At 52.6% G+C, this 21,745-nt stretch overlaps 1 protein-coding gene across 1 annotated transcript in view; it reads right to left on the bottom strand.

The window, feature by feature from the left end:
• The window catches only part of DSCAML1 (DS cell adhesion molecule like 1), a 365,718-nt gene extending 346,055 nt beyond the window's left edge, over positions 1 to 19,663 (bottom strand). Inside the window, exons 1-2 of the mRNA XM_027563620.1 lie at positions 19,441 to 19,663; positions 2,174 to 2,491 (exon numbers count right to left, since the gene is read on the bottom strand). Coding sequence (XP_027419421.1) covers positions 2,174 to 2,491; positions 19,441 to 19,663 — 541 coding nt within the window. The remainder of the gene's footprint in view (positions 1 to 2,173; positions 2,492 to 19,440) is intronic.
• Positions 19,664 to 21,745: the final 2,082 nt, after the last annotated feature.

Raw genomic sequence — 21,745 nt, 5'->3', positions numbered from 1 at the left:
TCAGCTCTTTAAAAACTGCCAACCCAGCTCACCCCCTATATACACCCATTCCCTACTACTTGGAACTTCATACGTGTGAGAGGCTGCTGTAAGGCAGAAGGATCTTAATGCAACTGAGCATTATCTCACTGGACCATCACACAGTGATGAATGGGGTAGGTGCCGGCAATCAGCTTTGCAGAGGCAAAGCTAAGGCTCAGAAAGGTGTGTTTTGCACCTAAGGTAAGTTACTAAGATTCCCAAGAACAAAACAACTTTCCTTGAGGGGCTGACTCTTTGCTAGGCCAGGAAGTCAGAGCAGGATCCATCACTAGGCAGGCAGGTCTGGGAGACTTCCCTGAAAACCTCTCTCCTCTGCCCAAAACAATCACCAGGAAAGATGGTGCACCCAAGGTTGGGTGCCATCGTAGTGGGCTAGCTAGAACACTACCTGTCCTCTCCCACCCAAAATGCTTAAGAATCATTCACCAAACCTCGGTGTTTTATTACTATTTCAGGCACACTGCACAATGGATTAGAACACACCAGCATATCATGCGGAGAAGGCAATGGCAGCCCACTCCAGTACTCTTGCCTGGCAAATCCCATGGACTGAGGAGCCCGGTAGGCTGCAGTCCATGGGGTTGCTAGGAATTGGACACGACTGAGCGACTTCACTTTCACTTTTCACTTTCATGCATTGGAGGAGGAAATGGCAACCCACTCCAGTGTTCTTGCCTGGAGAATCCCAGGGGCGGGGGAGCCTGGTGGGCTGCCGACTCTGGGGTCGCACAGAGTCAGACACGACTGAAGTGACTTAGCAGCAGCATATCATGACATCCTAGTAAAGACTGGCTGATCTAGGCCACTGTCTTGCCTCCAGACCCAACAAAGAGAAATGAGACTTTCTAGTTTCTATAAAGAGACCAGTTGAAAAGCCCTCACTTCCTTGCCTCCGTCAACTCTTCCCAAGACCAAAATCCTTCACTGCTAAGAATTTTCCATCATGGGTTTTACCTAAATGTCTGTCCTCACGAGATACCTTATACTCAGATGTCCATCAGCAGTGGAATGGATAAATAAAGCGCAGGATGGTCAGACGAGACTCCATGGCAATGAGAATGAACAAGCAATATCTTTGCACAGCAGTAGAGCTAAACCCTACAAACAACAGTGAGCAAAAGACTCAAGAGAATATGTGCTGTAGGACTCCACTTAGATGAAGTACAGCAATAGCAAACATCCATCTCGTTAGAAGTCAGGACCGTGGTTTCCCCAAAGGGTGGAGTGACTGAAAAAAAGCACGAACAGGCTTCTGAAATGCTGATACCTTCATCTGGATATTAAACTTTGTGAAAATTCATCAATCTATATGCTGCTGCTGCTGCTAAGCCACTTCATTCGTGTCCGACTCTGTGCGACCCCGTAGACGGCAACCCACCAGGCCCAACGGTCCCTGGGATTCTCCAGGCAAGAACACTGGAGTGGGTTACCATTTCCTTCTCCAATGCATGAAAGTGAAAAGTGAAAGTGAAGTCGCTCAGTTGTGTCCGACTCTTCACTACCCCATGGACTGCAGCCTACCAGGCTCCTCCGTCCATGGGTGCACATTTCTTTTTATATATTCTATTTCAATAAAGGGTAGTTTTTAAAAAAAATAGAAAGTCACTGAATGTTTTTCATGAACCAAGTACTAAAATGAACATATTACTTAATTTAAACGGGTGTTATCTCATTGAACCAACACACATGGTGATGAATGGGTGGATGCTTGCATCAGCTTTGCAGGGGAGGAAGCTGAGGCTCAGAAAGGTGTTCTCTGCCTAAGGACACACAGTGCCCAGTTGCTCAGTCATGTCTGACTGTTTGCAACACCACGGTCTATAGCCTGCCAGACTCCTGTGTCCATGGGATTCTCCAGGCAAGAATAACTGGAGTGGGTTGTCATTTCCTCCTCCAGGGGATATTCCAGACTCAGGGATCAAACCCGTGGCTCCTGTGGCTCCCGCACTGCAAGCAGATTCTTTATCCCTGAGCCACCTGGGAAGCCTTAAGAACACACAAGCAGTGGCAGAGCTAAACAACACAACCTTCCTTGAAGGGCTGCCTTCTTCCCTGTTACACTCGTCCTCAGAATGGGTACTGCCCGCTCCCCATTCCTGCCCTGTAGGGGAGCCCGTGTCTGGTCCTCTACCTGCTTTGACGCGGATGTTGGGGCTCCGGATCTTGCCGGCAGCGTTCTCCGCTGTGCAGAAGTAGTCATTGTCGTGGATAAAGCTATTGAAGGCGGAGGGGGAGAAGGGGTAGAGCTGCAGCGTCCCGTTAGCGTGGACGTGCCGGATGTGCGGCACGTCATAGATGTCGTCCCCCGTGGCCAGGTACCATCGAAGGGCCGCGCTGGGGGAGCCCGCGGCCGGGCAGGGCACCACCACCCCCACGGAGCTGGAGAAGGTCACCTGCTGCAAGGAGTCATTTACAAAGTAGAGGCTGGTGCCGACATCTTCAAGGCGGGCTGCAGGGGAGGAGAGAGAGGAGGAGAGCAGAGAGGCTAGTTAGTGAAGCTAAGGATACCCTCAGGGTCCACAAAGGCTGCAAGCCGGCGCTCATTCATAAGATGTTGGAGCACCAGCCATTCAATAAGTACTGCTGAGCACTGACTATACACCAGGTACTGGCAAGGATGAGTAAGAGACAGTTCCCACCCTGCAGATGCTTCCAGCCTAGCACAGGGACGGCAAAATGTTGAAACGGCTCATTCTCCACACCAAGCCAAGTCCAAAGCCGTGGTCCACTCCCAGGCATCCATAGTATAAGAGAGACACTGACATTGCTTAGATAAGGGATGTTTATTGAGCACCTATTAGATGCAAAGATGTTCACACCCAGTCCCCCAGTCCATCTTTATAATCCTGAGAGGGGATGCCATGGTGTTACAGAAATTAAAATGGAGGAAGTCTTGTTCAGGCTTGAGAAGCAGGAGAGCAGGCCTCTGACCTCCCTGGACACTGCCCAGATTCTGTGCCTGCCTGGAAACACAACTAGTCAGGCAACATTTTAGATAAGAAAGGGTGTGGGTCTTGGAATTCTTGAGCACTTGGAGGGCAGGCCAACCCCCTGGGGTCTAACAAAATCTTATGACTCACAATGTGAAACAAATGGTATTATAAAAACGTTAAAGGAAACCCAGAGCTGCATTTTTATGCAAACTGATGATGATATCACTTTGTGGCCCAGGATTATAAGCAGGAACCCCCAAACTGCAATTTGCAGTCTCACCTATGGAGTGGACACATTGCCCAGGACCTTTTCCTAATTGGGACTCCAGATTGCTGTTACTTGGGACTTCCCAGCATGCCGTTTTAAGTCTGAATGTTGGTTGGCCCAATATGGTGGTGTGTGTGCTGCTGTTATTACTGTTTAGCTGCTAAATCATGTCGACTCTTTGTGACCTCATGGACTACAGCCCACCAGGCTCCTCTGTCCATGGGATTTCCCAGGCAAGAATACTGGAGTGGGTGGCCATTTCCTTCTCCAGGGGAGTCTTCCTGACCCAGGGATGGAACCTCTGTCTCCTGGATTGCAGGTGGGTTCTTTAACACTGAGCCACCAGGGAAGCCTGTACATGCTGTTCCTCTTCTCTATTGTTTCTCTTTCTCTTTTCTTTTAATGATTGTATATTGAAATTAAGTTAAATAATTCTCTATTAAATATTGAAGTCATGTATTTGTATGTAATGAGTAGTTTCTTTTGTTAACAAATCCTTCAAACCTAAAATGAAGTAAAACTTTTGGCAAAACATATGGCCTCTTTTTTATCATTCCCTTTTGGAGGCTAAGCACAGTTATGTGATTTGCCTGAGATGACAGAGCTAATAAGCTACAGAACTGGAATCTGAACCCAGTGCTCTCAACAGGATCTTAGCACACTTTCTAACACACCAGAGCCAAAAGGTAAAAGGTCTGAGACCATGTTCTAAGAGGAAAGGCTCCCAAAGTGGGATGCTGCCTGGACGAGAGAAGCTGCAGAAGACCCTGGGAGCCATCTTCCCCTCCGGAGATCAATTTGGAAAATGTGTTGTCCCAAGGGATGGGATGAGGACTGGTGTCACCATGAGTAGATCAATCCAAGCTTAGGAATAAGAGATATCACCGCCTCCCTCAGGTTCTAAAACCATCCCTGACACTGACCGACTATGGAATTCCCTTCCCCTCTCTGGTCATCCATTCCTTCACTCATAAAATGGAGGGGGGATCCATGAGACTGCAAAGATCCCATGAGTCTCTGACATATCGCCATTGCAACACTCGATCACACAGGTGAACATGCTCACGACAGCAGCTACCTGACAATGTCAAGGCCACCCGGCAAGCACAGCTGTCTGCAACACTCAGCCCAGCACAGGACTCGGTCTTGCCTGCCATTGTGGGAAACAGCCCTGCATGATGGAATCAGGACCTTCCCTCCCTACCAAGGAGCCTGCCTCCTTAGGAAGGGCCACCTCTCAGCAGGTGGAGGCAAACCCAGAGCAAGAGGGGCCCAGTCCCAGGTCTCCAGCTGGAAGCCACTCCTTCTCTACCAGCAAGATCAAGGAGCAACCAAACGATTCCGCTGCTTGTTTAAAGAACGTTGCAGGGGACCCAACTTGACCTCAATTTCCACAACTTTATCAGGAGGGGGAGGGCCTGCATCCAGACCATATTAATATTCTCAGCTTAACTCTGAGCCGAGCCTCCAGGGAGAATATACCGGGCAGCTCATTGAGGAAGGCCATTAAGGCTCATTGGTCAGAGCAATTCACATCAGCTCATAAAAAGCCGTGATGAAGCCATTAGCAGCAGAGCTGGAAAACACATCCCTGGGCTCCTTGCTGTGGTGTCAGGGGCATCCTCTCAGCAGCAAATGCATTTGCTATCCCCACCCAGCACTGCACCCTTATTGGCTACAGGGGAGCAACGGGATGAGGGGGGAACTGGGAAGCACAGCTTCCCTACCCACGTCCTCTCACTGCCTCCACTGTATCAGTCCTGGGGGTGGTGGCCAAGCAAGTCTGCTCTGTGCAAGAGGAAAGGGACTCTCAGAAGCCTGTCCAATTCACAGGGGCTTGGGTGTTCTCCAAGGCCATGAAATCATTCCATTCGCAAGTAAGCAGGCTAAGGCTTGGGAAGTTTCTTCTCCGATCCACTCTCCCCAGATTCCCGGAAGCCTGCTCACCTTCCAAAGGTTTCTTTACTGACATTCGATCAACAATTATTCACTAAGCACCTTCTTCCTGCCAGGCCCTGTTGTAAGCCCTTTACTTGTATGACCTCTTTTCATCCTCCCAACAACCCTATGAGGGAGATACTGTTATTATTCCAGTTCACAGATGAGGAAACTAAGGCACTGAGAGATCAAAGCAACTTTCCCAAGACCACACGACTGGTAACCAAGGGCTCCGGGTGCAGATGAAGCAACTGAGTCCAGAGTCTGATTTCTTAACCCTCAGATGGTGGTAACCAGTGCAACAATAAAGAGGGGGCTTATACCATTCTGGAAAAAAAAAAAAACACCCGGCCACCAACTTCCCTATTCAGCTGACCACGAGCAAGATTTATACATCTGCACACCTATGTGCACACACGCACACACATCCTGGGAGAGGGGCCCCTGTCAGACTCAACACTTCAGACAACGCTCAGCCTGTGGGAACAGGAACATCACTCTCGAGTTCTGGGTACTTCCTGAGACAACCTAGTTAATCAGACACACTCACCATGGCAGCTTTATGGATTTTGGAAGCCAAAATCCATCAAGAAACAGAAAGACTCTACATTATGCCTGACAAATGGACTTAGGAAGCTGAGAAAGATCTCTGACAGAGAGGAACTCAGGAACTGTCTGATTTAAGGGGCCGGGTAAGAAAATATTTAAGGATCTGTATGATGCAGCCCTCAGTGATAAGACCAACTGCAATAATACTAGCAACCATGGATTTCACTAACTGCGGGCCAGGCTGGGTGCTCTCACTTAACCTCATGACTCTCTTAGGTGATGTTGTAATTCCCATTGCTGTTGTTTAGCTGCTAAGTCGTGTCCGACTCTTTGTGACCACATGGACTGTAGTCTGCCAGTCTCCTCTGTCCATGGGATTTCCCAGGCAAGAATACTGGAGGGGGTTCCCATTCCCTTCTCCAGGGGATCCTCCCCACCCAGGGGTCAAACCTGCATCTCCTACATTGGCAGGTGGATTCTTTACCACTGTGACACCTGAGAAATATTCCCATTGCACCGATAAGGAAATTAAGACTCCAAGAAGTTAAGTAACTCACACAATGTAACCCAGAGTGTAAGTGTTGGAGGTGGGCTGGGACCCAACTTTGCCTGACTTCAGAGCCTGGGAAGGAAACTGCTGTATTGTAGGAAACATGCTGAAGACAAGAGGAATCAAGCCACAGCATCTGGTTTTCCAGGCTGGGTATCCCTCCCCATCCTTTCTTCCCTCCCAAACCTACCCTAAATACACATTCCTAGTCTCCTCATCCCTGCCTGCAGAGACAGCCCCTGGCCCAGGCTTCCCTTGGCTCCAGGCTTCTGGAAGGACCATCAGCCACAATAGCAACAGCCTTCCTGCCCTCTGGGCCTTGGATCCTGCCAGAGCCAAGGACGTGGGGTTCTCAGGACTACAAATGGGTGGATGTAATTGATGAATGGACTGGGATTGTCCAGCCACCTGTCAGGGCTGAAGAAACAGCAGATTGATAGCAAAAGGTGAGTAGCCTCATATTTCTCCCACCCTGGGATGTGAGCCGCTGTCTTCCAAGTCTGGGGGAGCTGGGGAGGATTAGACAAACCATTCATTTCTGCTTACGGCTCTGACAGTGCATTGCCATTATGAAGCATCACCCTCAGGTGTAAAACAATAGCATTTTGCACTTACGTCGGGTTCATATTTTACCATCACAAGGCACCTGTCAGCCCAGAATGCAGAAGCCCTTAAATAAACATTAATTCAGCCTCACCCCATCTGCCAAGAGAAAGGAGTAAGCAAATCTATAAAGGGGAAACTGAGGCACTAACTCCCTCAAGTCTCCACCACATACCCAGATGGTGGCGGGCACATGGGACAGTGAGCAGCCACAGGAGCAATGAGCACACTCAGTCACCATCCATAGGAAGGGCAGTAGCGAGGGCCTGGGGGCCTTGACCCCACCTCACAGAATCTGGAGAGGATTTGATGGTGGTGGCTTTCCCTCCTTCTCAGGCTCCTGTTTGAATCTTCAGAGCAGTGAAAGAGCCCCAGCCAGCTCTGGGGAGCACAGAAGTGTGGGACAATAGTCTGAGACCTGAGACAAGTCTTCACTCCTGGGGCTCATTGCTGAAGTGCTGTGTGACCTCAGGTAAACCACTTAGCCTTTCTGACCCTCCAATGTCCTCATTCACAAAAGGGGGAGGACTGTACTATCTTACCTGTCCTCCAGGTGAGACAGAACGTGAAAGTAATGGTTCCACATAATGAGGATGCAGGACTAGGAGGGATGGGATTGTTATTAGCTTTGAGTTCCAGAGATTCTCCGAGAAGACCAGGGAGATGAAAAATACAGCAAAGGGTGGCTGGGGCCCAGCTCCCTTCTGCAGCTCTGCATTTGTGGGTGACTCCATCACCCTCCAACAATCTCCTCTCCCAGGTCCTTCCTGACTCGGGGCCAGGAGACACTTACTCCTTCAGGAGTTCTTTACCCAGCACCAGCCATGTGTTCAACAGGACCCTAGGTGTGGTGAAAAGCATCAAACTCCAGAGAACGTTCCCGCCCCCTCCCCCCCACCACCACCATTCAAAAGCCTGCAGAGGAGACAGGAGCAGGAAAAGGGTTAACCCACTGCCCAGGGCAGAGTCTGCCGAAGGGCTCAGAGCCTTTCTCTAATTTCATTTTGGCTGTACACCTACTCCCCGAAGGCTCCCTCTGGCTGATGGGACAGAGCTCTCAAAAGAAAGGAGACTAACATTGACTGAGTGCCTACTGTTTGCTTCAGGGGCATTCTCTCATGGAATCCCCACGCAGAGGTACAAGGTGGGCCCTGGGGATCTCATCCCATGTGCACACCGTCACTTGGTCGTGCCCAACCCTCTGCAACCCCAGACTGGAGCCCGCCAGGCTGCTCTGTCCATGGGATTTCCCAGGCAAGAATCCCAGCGCAGGCTGCCATTTCCTCCTCCAGGGGCTCTTCCTGACCCAGAGATCGAATCCCCATCACCTGCACTGGCAGGCGGGTTCTTTACCACTGAGCCCCCTGGGAAACCCAAGTCTCATCCTACAAGTGAGGAAAAAGATGGTAGAGCCAGGAGGCCACCAAGCCAACCCTCAGTCAAGGTCTGCATGGCTCCCAATCCTGAGACTTTTTCCAACATGACGCTGAAGAGTTCAAGGTTTGAGGCCTTATGAGAATTCTCTCTTTCATTTCTCCTCTGGAAGCCGGTCCTAATTTGGAAAGCAAATCCTTGGACAGGAAACTCCGACTTTCCCCTTAAATCTCAGCCATCTCCCCCGGCTCTTTCTTTCCTCTGCAGACAGAACCAGGCAGATTTACAGAGAGAATGAGAGGAGGGGGAAACACTTCATAAATAAAGAGAGAGAGATCAGATCAACAGCAAAGCTTCTTCTGGTCAAAGGGGGAAATGGATTTTTAATAGAAAATGGAAGTTATGGGCTTGGTTGTGATGTGACAGACGCCCAGACTTAAACCCATTTAATCTTCTCTGCCGGTTAACATTGAGCACCACCCCGATGCCGCGTTTCATAAAACAGGCTCCAAATGGCTGGGAGATTAGAAGTGTAGAAATAGCACAGCAATATTTTTAAACCAGAAATCGCCCCCAGGCATTTGGGCTGCCCCAGGGTCACCCCTGAAACCTAAATATCCATCGTATCAACTCGTCCGCCTGCCCTGTGCTGTCTGGCCATTGGGATTAGTTTGGCGAAGGAAACTCAACACGCGCGCAGTCAACACCCAGGGGCCCCCACCCCACCTGCCTGACTTGGGATGGAGGTGTCTGGCCAGCTGAGGCTTCCTCCAGGTGCACACTGAATGGTCCCCATGTCATCATCTCCAATCATCGTAAATGACAACCCGAGGAGACTGACATATTAACGCCCTACCACCTCCACTGGGAGAAGTGAGTCATTATTTTTTTTCTCTTCCTTTACAATATTTACCCTTCTCTTTCACTGCATATTTCATCCAGGAGCATCTGCTGATTCTGGGGCCCCTGCCACCTGCCACCCCCCACCCCAAGAGACGGACAAGAACCCCCAAGGGGTATCCAGACCTGGGCACAGGCAGTGGGGCTGGACAGGAGTAGGGAGGAGAGGAGTGGGCAGGGCTTCTCCGCAGGACTGTGAGCTGCCTTGCTCACCACTCTGTCCCCTGGGCCGAGCGCAGCACTAGGCACGTAGCACAGAGGTTAAACACCCAGACTCTGATGCCCTTTGCTCTTCCCCCTGACAAGCACTGTAACCTCAGGCAAGATGACCTCACCTCTCTCTGCACCTTGGTTTTCTCATCTATAAAATGGGGGTGACCATATCTACTTCAGGGGTTGTTAGAATTAGATGAGTTAATATGTAAGTGGTATAGGTAACCACCTAAGTGTTCACTGCTGTTGTATTATCATGAGAGTGAGCAGACAGGAAGTATTTGTGGAATAAATATCCCTCAGCAAATACTTACCTCTCACCAACAATGATGATGACAACTTCAGACAGTATCTCCAACATTATTATGTGTCAGAACCACCTGGAGAGCTTGTTACACATGCGCATCCTTAGATACCAGATCCACCATGTCTGTTAAAGGGCCAGGGAACTCCATTTCTGAGGCAGGTGGTCCTCTGTCTACACTCACAATAATGCTCCATAGACCTGCCATACTGGATTTCTACCCACTCTCCCAACAACAAGCTGTTCTCCTGGGCTTGGCTGACAGGATCTTAGCCCTGCATTAATTTCCTTAATTTGGCGATCAAGTTAATAAAATAATAATGGTGTGATCGATAGACAGGCCACTGCCATACCCACATCTACCACAGCACACACACCCGCCCCCCCCACCCCCCCACCCCCGCCCTCACACAGAGCTGTTGTTTTAATGCAGATGTGGCCCCGTGAGGTTTCTTGGATTAATTTGCAAGGTTGATTACTCTGCTGCAGCTCCACACAAAGGTTTTCATAAAAGAGATGTATCATTTGTCTTCACTCTGTTCTTGTTCCATAGTTGGAAAAACAGATCTCAGAGAGGACCAACCAGTGGGGCTTCAGCTCAACCACCATGTCTATCCAAAGCTCAGGTAAGGACCAGAGAGACAAGGTCCAGCCCACCGTCAGAAAACCCCCCATACTGTATTCACACCTTGGAGACAACCTGAGCTTAGACCCTGAGGCAGAGAAGGGCCAGTCTCCTCAGACAGCATCTGAGCACTGATACTTTTCTGGGACAGGATGGTGCAGCTGGGACCAAGTCCCATACCCTCTGTCCCCAAACCTGGCATTCCCGCTTCATCTCTATCCTCACCATCATCATGGTCACCATTGCCTTTTTTTTTTTTTTAGCATTTATTGTGTGCCAGGTGCTGTGAGAAGGCCCTTCCTTGCATTATGGCGCTACAAGCACCCTCTAATGGGGCTACTGCCCAAGACCCCATTTTACAGCTCAGACAACAGGGTCTTTGAGAGATCAAGTAATTTCCTCAGTAGCACAGCCAGGGCTGGCAGAGCGGCATTTCAAACTACCTTACACCAGCTGCATTTCTCAATGGGAGCACTGCATTCTACTCTCAGAATGTCTCCAAGATGTGATCATCCTTACATGGGGGTTTTCTGATGAATGAGAGCCATTTGGGGGATGACAATTCTGAATTATTTGGGGCTGCCCCAGGCATCAGACATTTCATCCCTAATCATCCCTCCCCACTCCCCACTATATACTCCCTACCCTCGTCACTATAACAACCCCAAAGTATCTCCCCCAACTTCCAAACAGCCCTAAGAAAGCAGTATCACCCCAATGAGAAGCAATGCCCCAAGGCCCAAGTGGCCACCTCTGTCATCAGAAACATGGGGTTTTTTTCTTTCCCCCTTAGGATTCTTAGCACAAACATAGGTCCTATAACCAGCAATCAGAAAGCTCTGAGATCCAGTAAAGATCCTTCAACCTACAAGGCCCCTCACCATCAGCTCCATATGGAACTCCAGGAGGAGTTATGAGCAACAGCTGACAGTCAAACAGACTCTAATCTTCCAGCCCCTCCTAGACAGGGCCTGTCAAAAGAAGACCCCTTGTGGCCAGAAAGGTCTTTCCCAGGAGTCAGCTCAGACAGCACAGTTGTCCCCAGAGATTCCTAGATTTAGACTGTTCACGCTGGAGGGATTTAAGAGATTATTTTGTCCAATCTCCTCCATTTACAGATGGGGAGAGTGAGGCCTAGAGAGTCATACACTCCCAGATACACAGCTGGCCAGAGTCCTGGCTGGGACCCAAGCCCTGTCTCCACCGATCTTGCAGTTCTGGCTGCTCCAGCAACCCAGGCATGGAGGGCATCATGGAGAAAGGAAGCCACAGCACAGGAGCGAGCGTTAGAGGGGCCAGGGCTGCTGGTCGGCTGCCTAGAGGAGAGGGCTCAGGTGGGCAGGACATCTGCATACTAGTGGTCAGTGTGCCCATGTAGAAGAGGATCCATAGATCCCGCCTCCATGTGGCCTAAAAGGTAGGAGCAAGAGTCAGCGAGTAGGAGGTCAGGGCCAAGACAGAACTGGCTGATCACAAGGGTGAGCTCTGTATACTCAGAGATGTCTGGCGGGGAATGGGGTGCCTTGAAAGGAAGGAGTTTCCTGTGACTGGAAGTGCTGGAGCAGAGGAGGAACACCGCTGGGGGGAAAGCGCAGAGGGGATCAGGCAGCTGATGAGGGGATGAATTCAGTGTCCCTGAACGTGACTTCCAACCTGGAAGACTTGGACCCATGGCAGTCACACCTTCAAGGCAGGTCCCCCGTCCTTCTCCTCACCCATGGCTCTGGGAGGCCACTCCAGATACCAGATACAAGGTGACCATGGCCCTGACTCAGCTGGGTTCTCAGGGTCTGTTGCTGTTCAGTTGCTCAGGCGTATCCGATGCTTCGAGGCCCCATGGACTGCAGCACACCAGGCCCAGTCCGTCTCCCAGAGTCTGCTCACACTCATGTCCATTGAGTCAGTGATGCCATCCAAGCATCTCATCCTCTGTCACCCCTTTCTCCTCCTGCCCTCAATCTTTCCCAGCACCGGAGTCTTTTCCAATGAGTCAGCTCAGGGCCTGGATTCCAGTAATTGCCGTGACCTCAAACAAGGTCACACAAGATGGGACCCTGTGCCTACTCTCCTTCCCACACACACACACACACAAAAGTGTGGATTCCCAGCAGGGAAAATACCCTCAAGGGAACGTCCAGAGGACTACGGAGTAAACAGACGTCTAAGCACCTAGGGATGGAGGAGAGGTAAGCTCCTTCCACACCCCCGGGCACTGGGGCCACAGGGAATCTGCCAAGACTGCTCCATGAAGATAGTTGCCAGCCCTGCTGGGTCTCATTGGCTGTCCCCCACACTGATGAAAAGGCTAGAAAATTCTCCATATGTGGGGCGCCCAGGAAGGGGGAGACAGCCACACACAGCTGTGAGATCTTTGCTGTTCCTGTATGATGAGATGACAGTAATTATACCTCACGTTTCGGCAGAGCATTTATAAGGCTGAAACTGGTCTGCTGTGGTTTTTCACACGTGTGTGTTTATATGTGGCCCTCGTCAGCTTACAGGGGATTGTCGCATGCTCTACAGTTGTATGGCTTTCATCCTTCTTGTGCCCAGGCAATAACCAACCCCGGGGGGATGATCAGGACCGGGATTATTTTGCCCATTTTACAGATTAGGAAGTAGAGGGACATGAACTATTAGGTGACGTGCCTAAATTAGGCTGAGCTTAGTTTTCTAGGTTTATGAATAACGCTTCTTCACAGACACACACAGAGTTTAACGGAGATGCAACCAGCCTTTGAATAACTGTTCTTAATGAAGATGGTGACCTTGGAAACCGTCAACACAAGCATCAAGGAGAGCAAGGGCATGGGGAAGTGGGGCGGGAGGTGGCTGAACGGATGAGGGGAGAGCAGCTGAATGGCAGCGGTGGTGCCCAAGGCCAATGCTATTCACGCTAAAGTAGCGCGGGACAAACATCTGTTAAACAGGGCACAACCGGCTGTGCCACAGCCCCACCCCCCACTCACGGAACCGCAGGCCACAACCTGCCATGAGCAGCACGTGACCTCTGGGCCATTGGCTGCTTCCCTGCGACTGTCTGGGTGATGGAGAGAGGAGTGGTCTGGGGATCCCCAACATCTAGGGCTGTCAGGTGTGTCCTCTATACATGAAACTACCTGAAAAACAGTGAAATCCATCCAGCTACAAGGTGTGGGGGGCGGCTCACCCTGAGCAGCACATTTACACAGGTTTATGGCATTAAATCCAGGCTAGTTCTTACTCCATCCAATCACAGTCAAGATTTACCAGCCAACCCCAACCTTCCTCAGACAAGTATGAGACTGGCCTTTGCCTCACCCTCAAGTCCAGATCTGGAGCCCATCTGCGCCCTCACCCTTTCCACAGCTGCCACCAGTTGCGGCTGGGGAATGGGAGTGTGCTGGACACCCTGCTCCCAGGGAAACCCAGGTGTCTGCATGGCCCCAGCTACCTGGCTGAGGATGGATCCTGCCGGCTACCCAACTGATAGATGGTAGAAGGAAGCTGTGATGTTCCCTGCCCTGGCCACCACTCAGTCTTCTTACTGCTACAAAGTCTAAGTCAGTTGGCTTGGCCAAAACTGTGGCTCATTAGTACAACTGACAGAACCTAATAATCAAGCAGGAGATGTGGGTTTGAATCCCTGGGTGGGAAAGATCCCCAGATCCCCTGGAGAAGGAAATGGCAACCCACTCCAGTATTCTTAGCTGGGAAATTTCATGGACAGAGGAGCCTGGTGGGCTACAGAACAGTCAGACTCGACTTAGTGGCTAAATAGCAGCAATGGTGGGCTGGGGGTGAAAGTAGTGCAGAAAAATAGAAGAGGTCTAAGCTTTACTGAGAATCAGTTATATTCTAGCTATGCTGTATACATCATCTCCTTTAATCCCATTTCAGAGCCGGAGAAAGTGAGGCTCAGAGGCCCAATGTCCCCTATTAAGGGCAGAACAAGGATGTGAATGAAGGGTTTGCCTTGACTCAGAATATCCACTACACCATCGAGTTGAAATCTCATTTTTCTTTACAATTTTAATATACAAAATGCTCTGGTTGGAAGAATTGAGGGATGGGAGCTTGAAGCTCTGCCCACTGGCCTTCTCTCCCTCTAGCTGTCCCCTGAGGCTCCACCCCACATCTTAGGGCTCCACCCCCACCTTCTTCAGAAATGTCTGTGGGACCAGAGCCCTCCCAGATCACTGCCAGCGTCTGACTCTTTGCAATCCCATGACTGCAGCCTGCCAGGCTCCTCTGTCCATGGGATTCTCCAGGCAAGAATACTGGAGTGGGTTGCCATTTCCTCCTCCAGGGGATCTTCCCGATTTCCCAACCCAGGAATTGAACCCTCATCTCCTGCAATGGCAGGCACATTCTTTACCACTGAGCCACCGGGGAAGCCCCTCCCAGATTATTAGATGTGCAGAAAAGCACTCTGGGAGGCCTTGGAGCTGCACTTGCCAGGGTGGGATTTGCCCAGGGCCCTGGAAGTGCAGACAGAATCATTCTCGAGGCCGCCTCCCTACCTCGGACATCCCAGCTGACTCTGTGGGAAGGAGCACAGTAGCTGCCACAAACTGTTGGCTCTTCAAGCATTACTCCCAGCTCTTTATTCATCAGTCCTCTGACCACAGCGCCTGCCTTCCTACTGCCCCCCACTCCAACCACTGCATGTGACAGAAGGCACCTTAACAAAGGGAGAAGAGGAGGCTGGGGCCTCTTCCTCTCAGAGGCCACAACCTCCTCCCACACTGGACACTGACGAACCAAGAGGGTGTAAGGGCATTTTGTCTCACTTGATACTCCCTTCCCATCAGCTGCGGCTTCTCCACCTACTGACCACAGCCCTAAACTGCCTCCATCCTGAGGGTGCACACACCAGAAGGTGAATGTTGGTGCTGGATTCCCATGGCTGGTGTGCCCCTCTCTCCTTTCTGCAGCACAGGTGGGACAACCCACACCCCAAGTCTGGTCCGCCTTTAGGCATCTCTGCCACTGTCACACATTCCATCCCCGTTGCAAGCTCGAGGGCCTGCCTTGCCAGGAGGAGGACTCAGTGCTAAACCCCTGGGGGGCTAAAACTTGGAAGAAAGAAGCACCCCTGAAAACATCCTCCTTCTCCCACTCTTGCCCCACTCCCACTCCACCCAAGGAAAGAAGTCACTGCCTGGCTTTTACTGAGGCCAAGATCAAGATGCTATCAAGATGCTACCCGAGGCTCCTGGCCTGGCTAGGTGAGCATGCAAATCTGTATGCAAATTACATGCAAATCCAGGGCTTGCCCTTGGGTCCCTGGCACCCTGCCATGTCTGCTGCCTGTGGCTCACCCCATTCAGGCACCTGGGTGCTGTCTAGAATCTACTGAGCTAGGGGCTGAGAAAGCACTTTGGAAGCAGGGGGCTTTTCTTCTTGACTGCTTCCAGTGCCCCCAAGAAACACCTCCTCCAGGATCACGTGGGAGGGGAGAGTCTCTCCCAGCCTGGTACCCATTCCCCTGAAAAAAAGAAAAGAAAAGAAAGCTCTCTGAACATCCACCCTCCCTTCAACTCATCCATAAATAAAATCATCCTTCATCAGGCTGAGCAGGGGACCAAGCAAGTTACAAGAATGGAATCTCCGAAGACCAGGAGCAGGTAAGGGGGCCACGAAGTCTGCACCCCTCTGTTAAAAGCCCACAGAGTTACCCTGTGTCCGGATACTCCTAGTCAGCCTGTTGGTGGGGATGGGCTTGCTTCTTTAGCAAAGCATCGCTGGGCCAACCCCCACCCCTGCCGCCATTTGCTTGCCCACCTCCTCTTCATTCCTCAATCTAAGAAAAATAAGCCTCTTCAGCCAGTCTCCTGGGATCTGCTCAACTTAAGCGCTGCCTTTGGGTCAACTGCTTACTTGCTTTTTGTTTCTAATTGAGCTCCCCAGTCTGCTGCAGAAATACATTCAAGGCAGCTGACTTTGATGCCCAGAAATACGAAACATCTGAAAGGTTTGTCAGGCATCATGACAACCCCATTCTCTCCCTATGTTATGCAGGCACCCAGGGCTTCTCTGCCTACCTACCCTCTCCCCAATGCCCATGGGTCCTTCACCTGCTTCCCCGAAGTTGTGTCTGCCAGGTCGAGATTTTAAAAACACACTCGCTGAGCGCCCCCCCTCCTGCCTTTAATTAGACTCTGAACAGAGTGTTAGAGATTTTTCTTAATGGTTTGACGAAGCCTTTTAATTTGGTCTTCTCAAGAGAGAGGAACCATGAGTCCCCATCCAAGAGGTTGGGGTGGGAAATGAAAAAAATCAATGCAACCCATTATTTTGGCTTTTAGAAAACAGGAATTTTAGTGCCGGGGAAGCTTGTTCTTTTGCACAGTAAAAATGCAAATGCAGGCAACACAGATGCTGGCACGCTGGATGGAACAACAGAGAGCGTCTCACTGGGGTTCATCTGGCTGCCCAAACCTGGATGCATTTGGCAATAATAAGGTAGTTATTGGAGACTTGATAACCGATTATTAAAACACCTTCCCACTTTAGTTCTGGGGAATCAGTCTGAAGCTCAGGCTTCATCAAAAAAAAAAAAAAGGTATTTCAAGAGGAATGGAAATAACAGAAGCTTAAAACACATTCAATAACTGCTTAATTCCATCCAGAGGACGCTTCAGCTCATCTTGTTTTCTCCTCTCTCTCCCTGCCTCCTCCCGCTCCTCACAGATGGACGTACAAATTATTGCAAGAGGATATTGTTTTCTGTAACAGGCTCGAACATTCACATTTACATTTTCCTTGGTGCCGCGGGGGTGACTGGCAACGGGAGAGAAAAATACACCAAACCCCATCTTCGCTGCTCTCGCCTCCTCAACATCTCCCCCAGCCGCCTCCGCCACCCCCACCACCTTGCCACCCCAAGCAGAACAGGCCCCCGGGACCAGCCTGGCACCTAAGATCCAATTAAGGCACGAAGGAAGAGAAAGGCCTGTCTGGCAAGTCGCCCTGGCGCCCAACACAGACGCTGGAGCCTCTGAATGGCAGGGGCACCCGGGGCTCTGCAGATCCAAAGGCCACGTAGGTGTCGCCTCACCTGGCACCTCCAGCCTCCCACAGGCCCAAGGCCAGAGCGACTTCCTTCTCTGCTGGGAAAAGATTTTGCCCCTCGGGCTGTCCTGCCGCCTCCTGGGCCTTTCTCCGCCCCCACCCCCATCTTCCCCTTCCCTATCAAATAGCTTGGGCTTCATTTATTAATGCCCGCCTTCTGAAGGGGGGAGGGGAGAGCCCGTCAGGTATTCGCTAAGGGGCCTCGTCTTTGGGGATCGGCTACGCGGGAAGAGGTCTCCAGGAGCGGCGGGGGCCTGGGGGCGTGTGTGGACCGAGCTGGGCAACAGTGTGGTAGCGGCTCCGGCCTATGCTTTCTCGTCTGACAAAACGCAAGGGGTGGCGGATGGAGAGAGACCGAGAGAGAGAAAGCTGCTGCTCTTCACCTTATGTATTTTTAATATTAATGTAATTAAAGCTGCGAGCCGAGCCAGCCTGCGGGGGCGGAGGGAGGCAGGAAAAGCCTGGGGAGAGGGAGACTGGGGAGTGGGGGGGCGCGGTTGAACCACAGGCAGGCTTCTGGCTCCATTGAGGTGATGTGAGAGGGTGCTGTGCAGGGGTCAAGGGGTTAATCAATCTAGACCAGCCTTGGTGTGTTACCCCATGGACCCCACTGGGTCAGAGAAACTCAACTACTTTGTCCACGGTTCAGAGGCCGCCCCTCGCCCCGCACCCCGGTCTCCAGGCAAACCTCAGCACCATCTCGGCCTTCAATCTGGCTTTGACCGGCGGTATTTACAAATAAGATAAGGGTCACCTTTCTCCCCCAAAGCCACAAGATATTGCACTCAGTTCCCGCAGGTTGCAGACTCCAGACCCCTGGGGCGCGGGCAACGAAGGACTAGAGACCCCTCCGGGAGCGCCAACCCTGGACTGGATTGCCCTTCCCCCATCGCCTAGGGGTCAAGAGTTGCAACTGGGCCATCGCAGCCGCCTGGGCAAAGTAGGGGAGAGGCTGTCCCCCAGGGCGCGAAGGAGAAAAGTTGGAGGGCTGAACAGGTAAAGCTGAGCTCGGAAGAGCGAGCGTGTGTGCTCCGCCGCGCAAGGGCGCGGAGTTCGGCCGCCTCCTCTCCCGCCATCCGCGCGCCTGGGGGCACGTCCTCTGCGAACGCCTGGGAAGTCCGAGCGCCGGGGACGGCCTGATGCCGACTTGGTGCCCAGGTGACTCTGGTCGAAGATGTGTGACCACTTCCAACCCCCAACCCCGGCCGCCTCGAGGATCAGGTGCGCAGAGCCCCAGCAGCAGGTCTGGACATGCCGGACACCTGGACCCACCCCTAGCAACGCCTTCTCTCCAGGGAAAGCGACACGCCCCCCCCCCCCCCCAACCCAAGACTTGTCCCAGGTCGGCTGACCAGGCGCCGAAGCGTAGAATCTCGCACCTTGGGGCGCGCTGCCCGAGGTGGTCAGGTGGCTTAGCGAAGAAGCCGAGGCTAGTGCCCTGGGGCAGGGGTGGGGGGTGAGATGGGGCTGGGAGAAGGCGACCTCTAGGTTTGGAGAAGAAACTTGGTATCCGAGGGACCTCAAGTCTCGGGACCCCTAGCTCTCCTCGCCCTGCATCCAGCCAGGGCAAGGATAAGCGCCATGCGGTGCGATGCAGGGGGTCTGGAGCGGCGGAGGGGCACCCGGCAGCAGAGGGGAAGTAAGCCGCGGCCCCGTTCCACCAGGACTTCCAGGTGAACCGTCACGGCCGGAGGACCCCTCGACTCGGAGGGCACCCCGGGGTCCCAGCGCCACCCAGCCGCAGGCGGCGGGCAGGGGGCTGGGGGAGGGGTCCGGGCAGAACAGCGGCCCAGCAAGAAGCGGGGAGCTGAGGGGCTCTCTCACCATCACCCCGCCGGGCGCGCCCCCAAAACGGCAGGCGCGGGTGGCTGGCCGAGCGGTCCAGGGCGGACTCTCACCTGGCCGCTCTCCGGATGCCTGCCCCGCCCCCGGTGCCACCCACCCGGGGCCGGGGTGCGTCCCCCAGCCCCGAGTATCTGGAGGCCTCCCACCCAGCCACCCACCGCCGGGCACCCCGCCTCGCCGCCAGCCTCGCGCACCCCGGCCCCGCCGCCTCCGCCGCCCTGAAGCCCGCGCGGGTCTCACCTTTGTGTAAAGAGTCCAGGAGCAGGAGGAAAGTTACCAGCCACATGCCATAAAGAGGCCCTATTCTCCGGGGAGGTGGTCCTGTGGCCGGCCGTGCGGCAGCGCCTCTCCCCCGCTCAGCGCGCTCCCAGCCGCCCGCACTCCGCGCCCCGCTCTCTCCGCTCCTCAGCCCAGCGCTCGGCGGCGGCGGCTCCTCCCTCCTCGGCTCCCTCGCTCCTGTCATCCGCGGGGCTGGGCTAGGCGGCCGCTCTCCCCGCCCCCCCCCCCCCCCCCGCGGCACCCGGGCTGGGGAGCGCCTCGCGAGCCCCGAGCCCAGACGCCCCCTCACCCAGCCCCACAAGCCCAGGCACAGGGGCGAGGGCCCGGACCCCACGACCCGTACCAGGGTTCGCCGTCTGAGAGGCGAGGGGTCCCTGCCACCCACCGGCTCCCAGCCTGCGGTCGCGCACAGGCGTGTGCCATACGTGTGCTAAGAGCCCGCCCTGCCCGGACCAAGGGCGCCCCGGGTCTCCCCAGCTCGGTCACCTGGGGCCACGGCTTCGTGCTTCCTTCCGACTCAGTTTACCACCTGGGTGGGGGAGCCTGATTCTCGGAGTAAAAGCCAGACGAAGACCCTTTGGTGCCGCCCCGGGTGACTGTCCATCTCAGAGCTGAAACCTGCATGCCCTCCCAACCCCTAGTTCCCTCTGCAAGCCTGCCTCGTGGGAAGCCCCAGGTGAGCCCAGACACTCTGGGAATTTTCCTCCCACCACGCACATTGTGATTACTCAGACATTATTTGCAATGAATAGTTTTCATGTCAGCTGCATCTCCTGTATCTTCCTCCTTTATCTTCCTCTATCTCCGCTGCCCCACAGCTTTGTCACTAAGCAGAAACTGGTTTATTCCTTACAGCAATCTGCCTAAAGTTGGCATGGAATTGACTAGGGCTTGAGTGAGGGTATCCGCTCAGTTACAAAATGAATGTTGAGTACACGCTGTGTGCCAGGCAGTGGGTTAGGCACTGGGGCCCAAGGCATTTACTTTTAAAAATACGTTAACATCTACATGATATAAAAGTTACCATTTTCTTTCTACGTGGCATTGAGTACATTTGCAGTGTTGTACCACTGTCACACTATTCATTTCCAGAACTTTTCACCATCCAGACGGAAAGGTACCCATTGAACGATAGCTCTGTATTCCCCAGCTCCTGGTAAGCACGAATCTACTTTTCCGTCTCTATGAATTTGCACATGAGTGGAATCGTACAACTTTGTATCTTCTTTCACTTAGCATAATGTCTTTAAGTTTCATCCATGTTGTAACACGTCAGAATTGTGTTCCTTTTCATAGCTGAATAATATTCCATAGTATATATAGACCGCACTTTGTCTATTCATTTGTCAGTGGATGCTTGTGTTGCCCCCACCCTTTGGCGGCTATGGACAATGCTGCCTTGAACATAGGTGTACAAGTATCTCTTTGAGAGTCTGCTTTCAACTCTTTGGGGAGTGGTAATTGCTGGATCCTATGGTGATTCTATTTTTAACTTTTTGAGGAACTGCCAGGTGCATTTACTTTTGTCCTATAGCGCTTTCAGAGTTTAAAGGGCTCTCACCTGCAATTGCTCCGTGCCATCCTCACAATATTCTTTGAAGCTTTATCACTCCCTTTTAAAACAGGTGAGAAAAATGAGGCTTGGCTTGTTCAAGGTCACCCAGTTTGTATCGAAAGCAAGACCGGAACCCAGGTCTCCTGATTCTGGGGCAGAAGTGCTTGCTCTGCGCGGGGCTGCCTCCTCTGGTGGCCCTACTCCGTGACACCAAGTCACCACTCCACAGAAGATGCTTTTTCTCTAGGTGTTTTGCCCTCTGGAAACACAAGTATGGGCTTCCCAGGTGATGCTAATGGTAAAGAATCTGCCTGCCAATGCAGGAGACCCAAGAGACACAGGTTCCATTCCTGGGTTGGGAAGATCCCCTAGAGGAGGAAATGGCAACCCACTCCAGCAGTCTTGTCTGGAGAATCCCATGGACAGAGGAGGATGGCAGGCTACAGTCCATGAGGTCACAAAGAGTCGGACACAACTGAGTGACTGAACACACACACAGGTATAGATCAGAGATGAGGGGCAGACTGCAACAGGTGTTTGAGGTGACACAGCCCACCCTCCGCTTGACAGGTGAGGAAGCTGAGGCCTGGAGCGAGGAAGCGGGGGACCTGCAGGGGTCAAGCAGGCAGCCACAGGGCCCAGCCATCTCCAGTCTGCTGGGAGGAAGCGGGGGACCTGCCAGGGGTCAAGCAGGCAGCCACAGAGCCCAGC

The sequence above is a fragment of the Bos indicus x Bos taurus genome, chromosome 15 (assembly GCF_003369695.1).
Source record: "Bos indicus x Bos taurus breed Angus x Brahman F1 hybrid chromosome 15, Bos_hybrid_MaternalHap_v2.0, whole genome shotgun sequence".
Classification (NCBI taxonomy): Eukaryota; Metazoa; Chordata; class Mammalia; order Artiodactyla; family Bovidae; genus Bos; species Bos indicus x Bos taurus.
Note: the sequence above shows the minus strand (reverse complement) of the source record. Positions and strands in the feature narration are given on the sequence as shown.